Genomic DNA, 17,150 nt, shown 5'->3' with positions numbered 1-17,150 from the left:
AAAGGCCAGGGTGGAAGGCGCATGCGCGGTGAGGCCTCTGGGTGGTGGGGCTTCTCCCCCGGGGAGGGGCCGAGGCCACGCCCCCTAGTTACCGGGGAGCCAATGGGATGGGCGCTCTGCCGTTGCTAAGACGCACTCTCTCCCGGCGAGATGGCGGGCCCTAGCGGTGATGCCCGGCACTCCCGCTCTCCCCCTCGGGGCTCTCTGAGCCGGCGGCGCCTGCGAGACGGTAATGGTTTACAGATGTAATAATAATAATAATAATAACAATAATAACAATAATAACAATAACAATGATAATGTTGGTATTTGTTAAGCACTTACTATGTGAAGAGCACTGTTCTAAGCGCTTATATATATAATATATGTAATAATAATAATAAATAATAATGTTGGTATTTGTTAAGCGCTTACTAGTTGCAGAGCACTGTTCTAAGCGCTGAGGGAGATGCAGGGTCATCAGGTTGCCCCACGTGAGGCTCACAGTCTTCATCCCCATTTTACAGGACTTGGATTCGTTATACAAATTGTTCCCCTGTTATACCACCCTCTCATTCCCCGTGCATGTGAAGTAATAATAATAATGTTGGTATTTGTTAAGCGCTTACTATGTGCAGAGCACAGTTCTAAGCGCTGGGGTAGATACAGGGTAATCAGGTTGTCCCAAATGAGGCTCACAGTCTTAATCCCCATTTTACAGATGAGGTCACTGAGGCACAGAGAAGTGAAGTGACTTGCCCACAGTCACACAACTGCCAAGTGATAGAGGCAGGATTCGAACCCATGACCTCTGACTACCAAGCCCGTGCTCTTTCCCCTGAGCTATGCCGCTTCATGGCTAGAGCAGGGGCCTACGATGTCAGGTCATGGGTTCTAATTCCGCCTCCTCCACCTGTCTGCTGGGTGACCTTGCAAGTCACTTCACTTCTCCAGGCCTCAGTTATCTCATCTATAAAATGGGGATTTAAGACTGGGAGCCCCACGTGGGACAGGGACTGAGCCCAACTTGATTAGCTTGCAGCTATGCCAGGGCTCAGTACAGTGCCTGGCACATAGGAAGCACTTAACGATGAAAAGCAGCGTGGCTCAGTGGAAAGAGCCCGGGCTTGGAAGTCAGAGGTCATGGGTTCTAATCCCTTCTCTGCCACTTGTCAGCTGTGTGTCTTTGGGCAAAGTCAATTCACTTCTCTGGGCCTCAGTTCCCTCATTTGTAAAATGGAGATGAAAACCGTGAGCCCCGTATGGGACAACCTGATCACCCTGTATCCCCCCCAGCACTTAGAACAGTGCTTTGCACATAGTAAGCGCTCAACAAATGCCATCATTATTAGTATTATTATTAAATGCCATCAGTATTATTTCAGGATGGGAAAGGGAAGGAGGCAGGCGGGGCCTGGGGTGGGTGAGGGCTGGTGGAGGCCGCAGTCGATGATGATGTTGATGATATTTGCTAAGCGCTTACTATGTGCCAGGCACCGTACTGAGCGCTGGGGTGGATCCAAGCAAATCAAGTTGGACACAGTCCCTGTCCCAAGGGGGGCTCACAGTCTCAATCCCCATTTAACAGATGGGAGAACTGAGGCACAGAGAAGTGAAGTGACTTGCCCAGGGTCACACAACACCACTCCAGCTCATACTTCATACTTCACTCTGCTGCCCGGACACAAACATTCAGGACGTATCATCCCCACCCGTCCCACTGAAAAAAATCCAGTGGTTGCCCTTCCATCTCCATATCAAACAAAACCCCTCACCATTGGCTTTAAAGCTCTCTATCATCTTGTCCCCTCGTATCTCAGCTGGCTTCTCTCCTTCTACATCCCAGCCCTCACAAGCTGACTCCTCTAGTGCTAACCTTCTCACTGTGCCTCCAGTTCCCCTGTCTTGCCGCTGATCCCTGGCCCATATCCAGCCTCTGGCCTGGAATACCCTCTGTCCTCAAATCTGCCGAACAATGACTCTTTCCTCCTTCAAAGTCTTATCGAAGGCCCATCTCCTCCAAGAGGCCTTCCCAGACTAAGCTCCACCTTTCCTCATCCCCCACTCCCTTCTGCGTCACCCTGACTTGCTCCCTTTGCTCTTCCCCCCTCCCGGCCCCACAGCCCTCGTGCACATATCTGTCATTTATTTATTTGTATCGATGTCTGTCTCCCCCCAACCTCGAAGGCAGGGAATGTCACTGTCTATTGTTGTATTGAACTTTCCCAAGCGCTTATTACAGTGCTCTGCACACAGAAAGTGCACAATAAAAACTACTGTAATGAAAGTTGCAGAGGCAGGATTAGAACACATGACCTGACTCCTAGGCAGTATAAGTATAAAAAGTGCAGAGGAAGTAGTTATTTGCAAAAAATAATTATAATTGAATCTATCAAGCTCTTATTAGGTGTCGAGCACTGTGATAAGCGCTGGGAATGGATACGAGAAAATCACATCAGACCCACAGTTTAAGGGGGAGGGAGAGCAGGTGTCCTATACCCATTTTTAAAGACAACAGCTTTGCCATCCAGACATGTTAGGCGGCTACTCTAAATTCATACAGCAGGCTAGTGGCAGAGCCAGGCTAGAACACTGATCTCCTCATTGCCTTTCTCAAGCTTTCTGCTCTGGGCAGCTTATTATGATTTTCCTGTTAAAATGTTCAGAAATCCTCCATCCTCCTTAGCCGGGCTTAGCCGTGAAGATGCAAATTCATGAAGCGTTCCATATTTTTCCCAATCTGAGCCCCGCTTTGCTCTACTCCCCCTCCCCGCCCCACAGTATTTGTGTATATATGTACATATCTATAATTCTATTTATTTATATGGATGCCTGTTTACTTGTTTTGATGTCTGTTCCCCTCCTTCTAGACTGTAAGCCCAGTGTGGGCGGGGATTGTCTCTCTTTATTGTTGAATTGTACTTTCCGGCGCTTAGTACAGTGCTCTGCACACAGTAAGTGCTCAATAAATACAATTGAATGAATGAATGAATTAGAGAGGTGATTTTAATAAGGCTTTGAAGGTGGAGAGAGTGGTGGTCTGTCCTATATGAAGGTCGAGGGAATTCCAAGGCAGAGACAGGATGCGATCAAGGGATCAGCAACAAAATAGATGAGACCAAGGTACAATGAGTACATTTGCTCTAGAGGAACAAAGTGAGTATTCTGGGTTGTAGAAGGAAACCAGTGAGGTAAGATAGGAGGGGCCAAGGTGATGGAGTGCTTTAAAGTCAAAGGTAAGGAATTTCTGTTTGATGTGGAGGTGGATAGGTGACTACTGGAGTGGGGAAACATAGACTGAATGGGTTTTTAGAAAACTGATCTGGGCAGCAGAATGAAGGATGGACTGGATGGGGAGAGACAGGGGGCAGAGAGGTCAGCAAGGAGTCTGATGCTGTAGTCAAGGTGGGATAGGATAAGTGCCTGGATCAGCCTGGAAACAGTTTGGATGGAGAGGAAAGGGCAGATTTTAGCGATGTTGTGACAGGATTTGGTGACCCTGAATATGTGGGTTCATTGAGAGAGATGAGTTGAGAATAATGCCAAGGTTACAGGCTTGTGAGGCAAGAAGAGTGGTGGTGCCGTCTACAGTTATGGAAAATTCAGCGCAAGGACAGGGCCTGGGTGGGAAGACGAAGAGTTCTGTTTTGGAAATGTTAAATTTGAGGTGTTGGAGGGAAATCCAAGTAGAGATGCCTTGAAGGCAAGAGGAAATATGAGACTGCAGAGAAGGAGAGAGATCAGGGCTGGAAATGTAGATTTGGCAATCATCCACAAAGAGATGGTAGTTGAAGCCGTGGGAATGATTGAGTTCTCCAAGGGAGTGGGTATAAATAGAGAACTCTACACTCCTATATATTGTACTCTCCCAAGTGCTTAGTATAGTGTTCTGCACAAAGTAAGCACTCAATAAATACGACTGATTGATAGAGAAAAGAAGAGGATCCAGAAATGAGCCTTGAGGGACTTCCAAAGTTAGTGGATGGGAAGCAGAGGAGGAGCCCGTGTAGAGACTGAGAATGAGCATCCAGGGAAAAAGGAGGAGAAGCAGGAAAGGACAGTGTCAGAGAAGCCAAGGTTGGATAATGTTTCCAGGAGGCAGGGGTGGTTCACAGTGTCGAAGGCAGCCCAGAGGTCGAGGAGGATTAGGGTGGAGTAGAGGCTGTTGGCTGTGGCAAGAAGGAGATCATTAGTGATCATTAAGAGGGCAGGTTCCATGGAGCGAAGAGGGTGGAAGCCAGATTGAAGGAGAGAATTGGAGGAAGGAGCATGGCGTAGTGGTTAGAGCACGGACCTGAGGGTCAGGAGGTTGTGTTTTCTAATCCCGGCTCTGCTACTTGTCTGCACTTTGACCTTCGGCAGGTCACTTCACTTCTCTGTGTCTCAGTTACCTCATCTGTAAAATGGGGATGAGACTGCGAGCCCCATGTGGAACAGGGACTGTGTCCAACCCAATTTTCTTGTATCCTCCCCAGAGCTTAGTACAGTACTGGACATATAGTAAGCACTTAACAAATGCCAAATCCTCAGGCCACCGGAGACCTAGAAGCTGTGTATTAAAAACAGAGACAGCCTTTCCTCAACTTCATGAACTTTTTACAAAATGATAATTATTATTATTAGCAAGAGTAGGTAGCAAGTATAGACAAGTCGCTGAAGATCCCTCTCTACAGATGTCAAGCCTTTCTCCTCAGAGCCCAGTGTTCTGTTTTAGAAGAGCTGAAGCAGTGGTAGAATATGGCTGAGAAAGCAGACGCCTTCATAAAGGTCCCTAGCAAAGACTCTGCGACCAGTGTGGCCCCCAACTTTAGAAACTCAGTCAATCAGTGGTATTTTTTGAACACTTACTGTGTGCAGACCAATGTACTAAGCACTTGGGAAAGTACCTCAGAATTGGTAAGCTCCATCCTACATTCCCCCAAAATAATTGTAAAGTGCTTACTATGGGCCAAGCACTGTACCAAGCACTGGGATAGATACAAAATAATCAGGTCCAGCATAGCCCCTGTCCCAAATGGGGTTCATAGTCTAAGTAGGTTGGAGAACAAGTATTAAATCCCCATTTTACAGATGAGGAAACTGAGGCACAGAGAAGTTCTATCTCCCACCTTCAGGTGTGACCATGCCAAAACCACCCAAGGCAATCTTCTCCAGTCACTTGTTCCGAAGTTTTCTTCTTGCCTCTCTTTGAATGGTCCAAGAATAGGTCCTCTGTCTCCAACTCAATTAGTGGTATTTATTGAGCACATTCTGTGTGCAAAACAATGTTCTAAGTGCTGAGGAGAGTGCAATAGAATGAGTAGACAAGATCCCGGCTTCAGTCTTTCTGTAAGTGAGGTAACTAAGCAAAGTATTTTAATCCCGTTTTTTCTGTTTTCAGGTTATGGCCTCTATATTTACCCAAACTCATTTTTTCAGTACGAAGGAGAATGGAAAGAAGGAAAAAAACATGGTAAGGGAAACACTTTTGGTCACCTCTTTGGCAGCAGAACTGGCTTAGCTTATATGATTTGCGGGGAGCATGATGCTTCAGTATAGAGGAATTAAAACAAATAATAATAATAATTATGGCATTTGTTAAGCACTTATTATGTGCCAGCCACTCTTCTAAGCGCTGGGGTTGTTACAAGATAATCACTTTGGACACAGTCCCTGTCCCACATAGGGCTCACAGTCTTAATCCCCATTTTTTATAGATGAGGGAACTGAGGCACAGAGAAGTGAAGTGACTTGCCCAAGGTCACACAGACAAGTGGTGGAGCCGGAATTAGAAGCCATGACCTTTGACTCTGAGGCCTATGTTCTATCCATGAGGCCTCGCTGCTCCTATACAGACACTTGTCAAGGAAACCCATTAGGGTATGTATTATTTCCTAGATACAAAGCACTGCGCTAAATGCTTAGGTAGATGGAGGATAATCAGATCAGACATGGTCGCTGTCCCTCACAGGGCTCAAGTGCTAACAGAAAGGGGAGAACAGGTATTTGATTCCAATTTTACAGATGTGAAAACTAAAGTCCAGCATGGTTATGTGATTTGTTCCAGTGTCCCAGTGGCAGAGCCAAGACCAGATCACCATTCTCGTTTAGACTGTGAGCCCGTCATTGGGCAGGGATTGTCACTATCTGTTGCCGAATTGTACATTCCAAACGCTTAGTACAGTGCTCTGCACAAGTAAGCGCTCAATAAATACTATTGAATGAATGAATGAATTCTCCTGGTTCCCACCCATCCTTTGCTCTATCCAGAGAAGCATCGAATATCAAGCTATTAATACCATTTGCAGTGAGAGTGAAAACTCACTCACTAATAAGAGGCAGGATCTTTATCGAGGGTCCAAGTGGCAAGATATTAATCGATTCTGCATTTTGATAAGCAGTCCAATCCGTTTGCCATAGAAGAATCCCACCGAACTCCAGATATACTTTCTGGGGCTTCAGGTGTGTCCAGCCTGCTTAGCTTGTATATACCCCAGTGCTTAGAACAGTGCTTGGCACATTGTAAAGGCTCGGCGAACACCACAGTCACTTTTCAGTTAATAATAATAATAATGTTGGTATTCGTTAAGTGCTTACTATGTGCAGAGCACTGTTCTAAGTGCTAGGGTAGATACAGGGCAATCAGATTGCCCCACGTGGGGCTCACAGTCTTAATCCCCATTTTACAGGTGAGGGAACTGAGGCACAGAGAAGTTGTGTCTTGCCCACAGTCACACAGCTGACAAGTGGCAGAGCCCGGATTCGAAGCCATGACATCTGATTCCCAAGCCCGGGCTCTTGCCACTGAGCCACGCTGCTTCTCAGTTAGGTGCCTCGGCCTCAGGTAATCAGATCTGTCTGGGTGAAACCTTTGGAAGCGAGAGGGTCCCAGGAAGGTAAAACTGCTGTTTTTAGTCAGTTGGATTTATTGAGCGCTGACTGTGCGGAGCCTTGTACTAAGTGCTGGGGAGAGTACAAATATAGTACAGTGTAACAGACACATTCCCTGTCCATGACGAGCTTACCATCTAGAGGACGAGCTTAGAGTCTATGGGTCCACGGGGTAGGCTCAAATTCAGAGGGAAACCCTGGGCCTTTGGGGTCATTCTGTCTGAAGCCTTGATTGAATTCAGCATTTGCCACTTCCGTTTCCTGACTCATTCTCTAGTGGAGTGGTGTCTCTCTTCAGGGTGCACTTTTCCAAGGATAACTCAAATATATGTACTTTCTGGCTGCTTTCCTGCCAGGGTTTCTTAAGGAAGTTACAAGTTCTCAAGTAAATTTGAATGATAGTTTAAGGCCCTTTGTAAGTCCCAGAGAAGGCCTGGTCTAAGGTACCTAATAAGTGGCACAGTGTAGTGGATAGAGCATGGGCCCGGGAGTCAGAAAGTCAAGGATTTTAATCCCGGTTCCATTATTTGTCTGGGTGACCCTGGGCAAGTCACTTCACTTCTCTGTGCCTCAGTCATCTCATCTGTAAAATGGGGATTTAAGATTGTGAGTCATACATGGAACAGGAGCTGTGTCCAACCCAATTTTCTTGGATCCACCCCAGGACTTAGTAAAGTGTCTGGCACATAGTAAGTGCTTAATAAATTCCATAATTATTAATTATTATTATTATTGGGACAGAGAGAAAATTGGAAGCAGTAAGATCTAATGGAATGGGCATGGGACTGAAAGTTGAAGGACCTGGAATCCAGTTTTGGCTATCCCTCAGCCTACTATGTGACCTTGGGCGAATCATTTCACTTCTGTGAACCTCTGTTTCCTTCTCTCTAATAATTAATAATGACTGTGATATTTGTTAAGCACCGTACTAAGCCCTGGGAAAGATCCAGACTAATCGGGTCGGAAACAGGCCCTGTCCCACAAAGGGCTCACAGTCTAAGTAGGAGGGAGAACAGGTTTTGAATCTCCATTTTAAGGATGAGGTAACTGAGACACAGAGAATTTAAGTGACTTACCCAAGGTTACAAAGCAAGCAAGTGGCAGAGCCGGGATTAGAACCCAGGTCTATGCTGGTGCTCTGTAAAACGGGGAGAAGATAACCGATCTCCCTCCCTCTTACAGAGTGACTGTCATGCAGGACTGCGACTATATCTGAACTGATTATCTTATATCTACCTCAGCGCTTGGCCCACTTTAAATCCTTAATAAACACCCTATTCATTCAATCATATATATTGAGCGCTTACTGTGTGCAAATCACTGTACTAAACTAGCCAGTCAATCGTATTTATTGAGTACTTACTGTGTCCAGAGCACTGTACTAAGCATTTGGAGAGTACAATAGAACAATAAACAGTTTCATATGCAGAAAGACTAGATAACGTCAAAGCGCTTATTAAATTAGGGGCTAATGACTTTGCTTGGCTTAACGAAGTAGTGACAAAGCTAGGCATAGAAACCTAGGTCCCTAGAATCTCAATTCCCTCTTCTGAGACCTACCTGAGATTTATTCTGGTTTTTGATTCTAACCAATACAGCATCTAACTAGGACTATTAGAGAATCCCAGCCAATGAGGAAGAGCAACAGAAAAGGAAGGGGTGCAATGGTCACAGTGGTAGAGGGGTTGGGAGGAAAAAAAACGGCAGGGGGAAGAAGGTTAGAGCTATGATGGCAGCCTGGGAAGGGAGCTGGAGATGGAAGGAGATATAATGAGGGAAATTACAGCACTTACAGACACTTACACTTACACAGCATTTTCACAGCACTTACATACATACCCGTAATTTATCTATTTGTATTGAAGTCTGCCTCCCCTGCTCTAGACTGTAAACTCGTGTGGGAATGTGCCTGTTATATTTTTCTGTTGTACTCTCCCAAGCGCTCAGTACAGTGTTCTGCACACAGTAAGTGCTCAATAAATATGAGTGAATGAATGAGTGAAAATCAATCGATCGATCGATCATATTTATTGAGTGCTTTCTGTGTGCAGAGAACTTTACTAAGCACTTGGAAGAGTAATAATAATAATAATGTTGGTATTAGTTAAGCGCTTACTATGTGCAGAGCACTGTTCTAAGCGCTGGGGTAGACACAGGGTAATCAGATTGTCCCACGCAAGACTCACAGTCTTCTTCCCCATTTTACAGATGAGGGAACTGAGGCACAGAGAAGTGAAGTGACTTGCCCACAGTCACACAGCTGACAAGTGGCAGAGTTGGGGTTCGAACCCATGACCTTTGACTCCCAAGCCCGTGAGCTTTCCACTGAGCCACGCTGCTTCCTGAGTACAATATAACAATATAACAGAGTTGCTAGTCACGTTCCCTGCCCTTAATGGGCTTACAGTCTATAGGGGGAGAAAGTCATTAATTTAAATAAATAAATTGTGGCTAGGTACATAAATGTTGAGGGACTGAGGAAGAAGCGAATAAAGGGAGTAAGTCCAAGGAATGGGAGAAGAAGAAATGAGGGCTTAGTCAGGGAAGGGCTCGTGGAGGAGATGGGCCTTCAATAAGGCTTTGAAGGCGGGAGAGTCATTGCCTGGCGGGTATGAAGATTGAGGGCATTCCGGGCCAGAGGCAGGAAGTGGGCAAGAGGTCCGCACAGCGGGGAGCTTGGAAAAGGCAAGAGCTCAGGAAGGAAAAATGCCGGCAACCTGCAGAGAGATGATGGGAGTTTTGGCAGAGCAGCAGGGGCAAACTTGGGTGGAAGAAAGGAGGATGACTCATCTCCCCTGCTTCAAAGTCTTATTGAAGGCACATCTCCTCCAAGAAGCCTTCCCTGACTAAGCCCTCCTTTCCTCTCCTCCCGCTTCCTTCTGCATCGTTCTGTCTTGCTGGCTTCATCCCCACTCCCACCCCCACAGCACCTTTGTATATTTCTGTAAATTAATTATTTAGATTGTCTGTCTCCCCCTCTAGACCGTAAGCTTGTTGTGGGAAGGGAATGTGTCCGTTATATTGTTTTCTCCTAGGCACTTAGTAGAGTGCTCTGCACACAGTAAGCGCTCAATAAATACGATTGACCAACTGACTAATTAGCCTCAAACCCCTCCACGCACCTCAGAGTCGCTGCAAACGCACCGAGTTCCAGGCTTGACCAGTGGCGCATCCGTGTCGCGACGCCGCAGGGTTAAAAAAGCAGTTCTGTCCCACCAGGTCACGGGAAGCTGTTGTTCAAGGATGGAAGCTTCTACGAAGGCGATTTTGTAGACGGAGAGATTATGGGAAATGGATTCCGCTACTGGGCATCATCAGGTTAGAGTCCCACAACAAACCCTACCTAGGTCTATGGTTCGCCTGGATTATTCACCTTGTCACATGCCACCTGGCTCCTCTCCACGTTACGTTAAAGACATCAGAAATGCCATCCTGGGTCGGGCACAGGGCCTGTCCAACTGAGGGCTCTGATTCTTAAAAATGGCACCAAAAGAGAACAGTGGGAAACCTGTTACCTTTCTTATCCCTGTCCTCGTGGATGCGACTGGACCTGGCTTCACCTGGAGACTCTTAAATTCCTGGTTGGCAGGGAATGCATCAATCAACTCTACTGTATTATCCTTCCCCAAGCGTTTAGTATAGTGCTCTGCAGCTAGTAAAGTGCTCAATAAATACCATTAATTGAGGGATTCCCCTCTAATACTACTACTAATAATTGTAGTATTAGTTAAGCACTGTTCCTAGCGCGCTGGGATAGATACAATTTTATCAGGTTGGACACAGTCCCTTTCCCATGGGGGGTTCACAGACTCAATCCCCATTTTACAGATGAGGTGAGGCCCAGAGAAGTGAAATGAGTTGCCCAAGATCACATAGCAACTAATAATTACAGTATTAGTTGAGCACTTACTAGGTGTCAGTCACGCGGCTCAGTGGAAAGAGCATGGGCTGGGGAGTCCGAGGTCATGGATTCAAATCCTAGCTCCACCGCTTGTCAGCTGTGTGACTTTGGGCAAGTCACTCAACTTCTCTGGGCCTCAGTTACCTCATCTGTAAAATGAGGATTAAGACTGTGAACCCCACGTGGGACAACATGGTCACCTTGTATCCTCCCCAGCACTTAGAACAGTGCTTTGAACATAGTAAGCGCTTAGCAAATGCCATCATCACAAATGCCATCATCACTGTACTAAGCGGTGGGGTAATTGGGTTGGACATAGTCCCTGCAGGGCTAATAGTCTAAATCCCTATTTTACAGATGAGGTAACTGAGATGAGGTAACTGAGCCTAGAGAAGTAAAGTGAATTGCCCAAGGTCACACAGCAGGTAAGTGGCAGAGCCTGGATTAGAACCCAGGTCCCTCTGACTCCCAGGCTCGTGCTCTATCTACTAGGCCATGCTGCTTCTCTTATTGTCCACCCTGGACCAGCTCTCCAGGAAAACCAGCGTCAGCCTCCCTCCACACTACTGATATAGTCTGGCAGCATGGCCTCATGAGCAACTAATTCCTTGGCCGGCCCAAGTGTCTCTGTGAGGATTCTGTAAAAAGTTCACCAAGTTGAAGAAAAGCTTTCTCTGTTTTTACTACACGGCTTCTAGGTCTGCGGTGGCCTGAAGATTGTCTTCTCTAAGTTCAATTCTCCCACATTCTCTTCTTCATGGAAACTCAGTTTTGTGGGGCTGCCCGAAGGGAAGGTCCAGTAAAGTCCATTAAAAGCCAAATCCTATCTACTTTCTGATGTCTTCGGGGCACACTGCGTCAGAGTCCGGCCTTCATCGATCCAGCAGATAGATGGGAAGCAGAATGGCTTAGTGAAAAGAGCGTGGGCCTGGGAGTCAGACGATGTGTGTTCTAATCCTGTCTCCACCACATGTCTGCTGTGTGACCTTGGGCAAGTCACTTCATTTCTCTGGACCTCAGTTACCTCATCTGTAAATCGCGATTAAGAACGTGAACCCCATGTGGGACGGGACTATGTCCGACCCGACTATCTCGTATCTATCTACCCCAGCACTTAGAACAGTGTTTGGCACATAGTAAATTTGGGGCCTGATAGAACTCTATGACCCTACAGAGCTATACTGAGAATTCGTTGGGACATCTGAGGCTCTCTAATCCCAATTATGTAATTGTGGATGGCATTATGTCTAGGACACTGTTGGAAGAAATATTGAATAATAATGATTATTATTATTAATTATGGTATTTGTTAAGCGCCTACTTTGTGCCAAGCATTGTTCTAAGCCCTGGGGTAGATACAAGGTGATCAGGTTATACCTAGTTCTTATTCCACATGGGGCTCTCATTCACGCTCCCCATTTTTCAGATGCGGTAACTGAGGCTCAGAGAAGTGAAATCACCTGACCAAGGTCACACAGCAGACAGGTGGTGGAGCCAGGATTAGAACCCATGACCTTCTGACTCCCAGGCCTGTGCTCTATCCACTACACCATGCTGCTTCTCTGCTTCTCTAGGCATTCGTAAGTCACCCTTCAGTATCTAAAAGATGCTTATAGCCCAATTTGATCGCCTTGGTGCTGAGAAGTATAAAATGAAGCAAGTCTGACAACATCAATCCATGCTATTACATAGTCACGCACTGGCTGATTGCGGTCAGAAAGCTAGCACACCAACTGTGCATTTATGGTCTTTTGGGTTTTTTTGAGGTTTTTTTCCGTCTATTTCACAGCCCGCTCTAAACCACACTAGAAAGTCCCAGCCTGGAGTTCTGCTTTCGGCTGCTTATTAAAGAAAGCCAGTGGCCTCTGACTAATCCTGCTACTGAATTTCTTCAAACACAGGGCCGGTGTCTGGGGCTATTTGTAGATCCTCCTGCCTGGGTTTCGGCGGCCAGAAATAGAAAACGGGGCTGTGTAAATTTGGAGGGCTCCACCGGTGGTTTGCTCCCTACTGAGGTGCTTTGGTTGATGTTTCCTCTGTGTGGGGGTGTGTGTGTGTGTGTTTAGCACCGTGGCTTCGCTTCCATCTGAACAGCCGGGGGTGCTGCTGTCTCAGAGATCTCCCTCAAATGCCTGTATTCCTGCTGACTGTTTCCCTGCTGTGAACACCGGGCCTCAGGGGTCACTGAGAAGCCACGAGAAGGCCCAGTGGCTAGAGCCCAGGCCTGCAAATCAGAAAGACCTGGGTTCTGATTCCGGCTCCGCCCCTTGTCTGCCGTGTGGCCTCGGACAAGCCACTTCACTTCTCTGGGCCTCCGTGACCTCATCTGTAAAATGGGGATTGAGATTGGGAGCCCGCTGTGGGACAGGGATTGGGTCCAACCCGATCATCTTGCACCTACCCCGGTGCTTAGTGGAGCCTGGCACATAGGTAGCGCTTAGCAGATGCCACAATTATTATTATTATTATTATTACTGTTGTGATGTCCACACCTGGTGCGAGGGGGTGGGTCAGGTGCCTGGCCTTGCAAGTTGGGTCATTATTCCTAGTGGACCCCAGGTTTGACCACCAAGACAATGGCACTACCTGGCACCACTGGACATCGGGTTCTCACAAAAGCTAGCGAGAGGGCACAGAGGACACCCTGTCAGGGAAGAGGAATGGAATCAGAAGCAGTATCGCCTGAAGAGCAGCCAGAGAGGAGGAGAAGAAGAAGGAGGAGGAGGAGAAGGAGAAGAAATTGTGGTATTTATTAAGAACTTATTATGTGCCAAGCCCTGTACCAAGTGCTGGGTTGGATACAGGATAATCAGGTTAGATACTGTCCCTGTCCCACATGGGGTTCACAGTCTAAGGAGGAGGGAGAACAGGTATTGAATCTCTATATTACAGGTAAGGAAACTAAGGAAGTTAGGTGACTTGCCCAAGGTCCCAGTGCTCTGCACATAGTAAGTACCCAATAAATACCATTCATCGATGGAATGATCGATCACACAGCTGGCAAGTGGTGGAACTGGGATAAGAACACTCTGTCTCCCAAGACTGTGCTCTTTCCATTAGGCCACATTACTTCTACCGTGTGATATGTTGATTAAAGCAGCTCCATAAAGAACAACCTCCCTGTGAGGCACACACTGAAAATACATTTCCTCTCCCTCTATGTTAAGAAAGAGAAACAATCAGTCAATCGATGGTATTTATTTAGCATTTATGTTTGCAAAGCACTGTACTAAGCACTTGGGAGAGTACACTACATCAGAGTTGGTAGACATATTCCCTGCCCCCAAAGACTTTACAGTACGGAAGGGGAGACATCCAGAGAAGCAGCGTGGCCTAATGGACAAAACACAGGCCTGGGAGTCGGAAGGACCTGGTTTCTAATCCTGACTTTGCCACTTGTCTGCTATGTGACCTTGGGCAAATCACTTAACTTCTCTGTGCCTCAATTACTTCATCTATAAAATGGGAATTAAGACTGTGAGCCCCATGTGGGACGCGGACTGTGTCCAACCTGATCACCTTGTGTCTACCCCAGCGCTTACGGCAGTGCCTAGCACATAGTAAGTGCTTAACAAATGCAAAAAAAATTAACATAAAGTCTAAACTCCTGGTGAGGCTGAGATTTTATCCTGGTAATGATACTACTAATAATGTATTTGTTAAGCGTTTACTATATGCCAAGCAATGAAGCAGCGTGGCTCAGTGGATAGAGTCCGGGCTTGGGAGTCAGAGGTCATGGGTTCTAATCCCAGCTCCACCGCTGCTCAGCTGTGTGACTTTGGGCAAGTCATTTAACTTCTCCGTGCCTCAGTTACCTCATCTGTAAAATGGGGATGAAGACTGTGAGCCCTTCGTGGGACAACCTGATTACCTTGTATCTACCCCAGTGCTTAGAACAGTGCTTGGCACATAGTAAGCGCTTAACAAATACCAATATTAAAATTATTATACAAGATAATCAGGTCCCACACGGGGCTCAGTTCTCAGTAGAGTACTGCATCCCCATTTTGCAGATGAGGGAATTGAGGCACAGAGAAGTAAAGTGACTTGTCCAAGGTCACCCAGCAGGTAAGTGGCAAAGGCAGGATTAGAACCCCAGATCCTCTAACTCCGAGCCCGTGCTTTTTCCACAGTGAGTGGAAAAATATGGGCAATTGCTGGGCTAATGCATTTACTCTGCACAGGAGCTGGTGGTGTTTTTGATTCTGCCTCCTGATATCATGATTTTCCTGAAGTGTCTGTCCTGTAATAGCAGTAATAATAATGGAGTTTAATGATCAGCTGTTGGAGGCAATGCAGTGTATTAAAGCCCTTGGGTAATCCCAACTGAAGCCTGAGACGCATTCCCTGCCCACAAGGAGCTTCCACTCTAACAGGGGTCTTGCGGTCTGAAAGAGTCTCTCTGTCCTTAATGATCGTTTTCTGTTTGTTTTAACCACCCTTGGTAGTGCCCCCTAACTTCGATTGGTCTGTTCGTTTGTTTCTCTACGGCGTTTGTGAAGCGCTTACTATGTGCCAGGCACTGTACTACTACTACTAATAACTGTGTTGTTTGTAAAGCGCTTACTGGGTGCCAGGCACTGTACTAAGCACTGGGGTGGATACAAGCAAATCGGGTTGGACACAGTCCCTGTCCCACGTGGGGCTCACTGTCTTAATGCCCATTTGGTAGATGAGGAAACGGAGGTCCAGAGAAGTGAAGCGACTTGCCCAAGGTCACACAGCAGACAAGTGGCAGAGCCGGATTAGAACCCATGACCTTCTGACTCCCAGGCCGGTCTCTAACCACTAGACCATGCTGCTTCACTGAAGCTGGCAATGTTTAGGGGCCCTTTCCTAACCTCAGGCCCTGTTAGGTGAGCAGAGCATTCACCTACAGCTACACTCACAAGTCTAAGCGTTGCTTCAATCAGTCAGTCAATCAATCAGTGGTATTTAATGAGCGCTTACTGTGTGCAGAGCACTGTACTAAGCATTAGGGAGAGTACAATACAACAGTCGGTAGACACATTCTCTGCCCACCACGAGCTTACACTTTGTGAGCACCAGTGGGGCTTAGTGGAAAGAACACAGGCCTGGGAGTCAGAAGACCTGAGTTCTAATCCCGGGTCTGCCACTTGCCTGCTGGGTTACTGTGGGCAAGTCACTTAACTTCCTTGTGCTCTAGTTCCCTTATCTGTAAAATAGAGTTTCAGTGCCTGTTCTCTCTCCCTTTTAGATTGTGAGCCCCACGTAGGACAGGAACTATGTCCTATCGTATTACATCGTATCTGTCCCAGCGCTTCGTACAGTGCTCGGCACAAAGGAAGCGTTTAATGGATAACACAAGAGAGATGCCATTAAGAAGCCGTTAAGGAAAAGACAAAATTAGAGTTCTTTCCTACACCGACCATAAAAGAACACATTACGGGTATTTCTTTAAACCCAGAATTGATGTCTTTTTAAGATCCTTCATTTCTAAAGACCTCAGTGAGTATAGATTGTGATTAATTTATGTTAAGATAAACATCGAATGAGCATACTTCCATCCCTAATTGTACCGTAGAAGTAGTAAAAAACAGATGTTAATTATTCACATGACATACAAGTGTTGGCTCCTATTGATCTGTACGGAAGACAGTAAGCATTTAATCGTTATCCCACCGGGGGGGGGGGGGGGGGGGGGCTTAAGAAACATATTAAGATAAGAAAATATATCTTCTCTGCCTTCTTTCGATTCCATCTGCTACCAGGGAACACCTATTCTGGGCAGTTTGTTTTTGGAGAACTGCAAGGATATGGCGTGATGAAGTATAAAGACGGTGGAAGATACGAAGGGGAATTCTCCCGAGGACTGAGAGAAGGTGTGTCCTTGTTCATCTGCGTTTTGGTTTCTTCGAACTCTTTTCTGTTGTTCGTCATTACGGTATCCGCAGAATCCCCACCCTTATGGAGCTTTCACCCTTTTTCTCTTTCGAAAAAGCTTGGAAAGGTTTGATGAAAGGTCGGATGAGGACAGGGAGAGGTAAAATGGGGAGCAGCATGGCCTAGTGGAAAGAGCACAGGCCTGGGTTCTAATCCCGGCTCTGCCTCTTATCTATCGGTCAAACGATCAATCAGTTGTATCTTTTGAGTGCCTACTGTGTGCAGAGCGCTGTATTAAAAGCTTGGGAGAGTACAATATATCAATATAACAGACACAATCCCCGCCCACAACGAGCTAACAGTCTAGAGAGGGAGGCTGACATTGATATAAATAAATAAATTACAGATACGTACTTAAGTGTTGTGGAGCAGTAGGAGGAGGGGCTGAAAAAAGGGAAGAAATTAGGGTGCCGCACAAGGGAGTGGGAGAAAAGGAAATGAGAGCTTAGTCAGGGCGCTTGGCGGAGGTGTGCCTTCAGTAAAGCTTTGAGGGTGG

At 46.5% G+C, this 17,150-nt stretch overlaps 1 protein-coding gene across 1 annotated transcript in view; it reads left to right on the top strand.

The window, feature by feature from the left end:
• The first annotated feature begins 157 nt into the window (after positions 1–157).
• The window catches only part of MORN1 (MORN repeat containing 1), a 239,097-nt gene continuing 222,104 nt past the window's right edge, over positions 158–17,150 (top strand). Inside the window, exons 1-4 of the mRNA XM_029064471.2 lie at positions 158–229; positions 5,360–5,431; positions 10,069–10,167; positions 16,483–16,593. Of these exons, the coding sequence (XP_028920304.1) occupies positions 10,134–10,167; positions 16,483–16,593 (145 nt within the window). The 5' untranslated portion in view covers positions 158–229; positions 5,360–5,431; positions 10,069–10,133. The remainder of the gene's footprint in view (positions 230–5,359; positions 5,432–10,068; positions 10,168–16,482; positions 16,594–17,150) is intronic.

The sequence above is a fragment of the Ornithorhynchus anatinus genome, chromosome 5 (assembly GCF_004115215.2).
Source record: "Ornithorhynchus anatinus isolate Pmale09 chromosome 5, mOrnAna1.pri.v4, whole genome shotgun sequence".
NCBI classification, from domain to species: domain Eukaryota; kingdom Metazoa; phylum Chordata; class Mammalia; order Monotremata; family Ornithorhynchidae; genus Ornithorhynchus; species Ornithorhynchus anatinus.
Note: the sequence above shows the minus strand (reverse complement) of the source record. Positions and strands in the feature narration are given on the sequence as shown.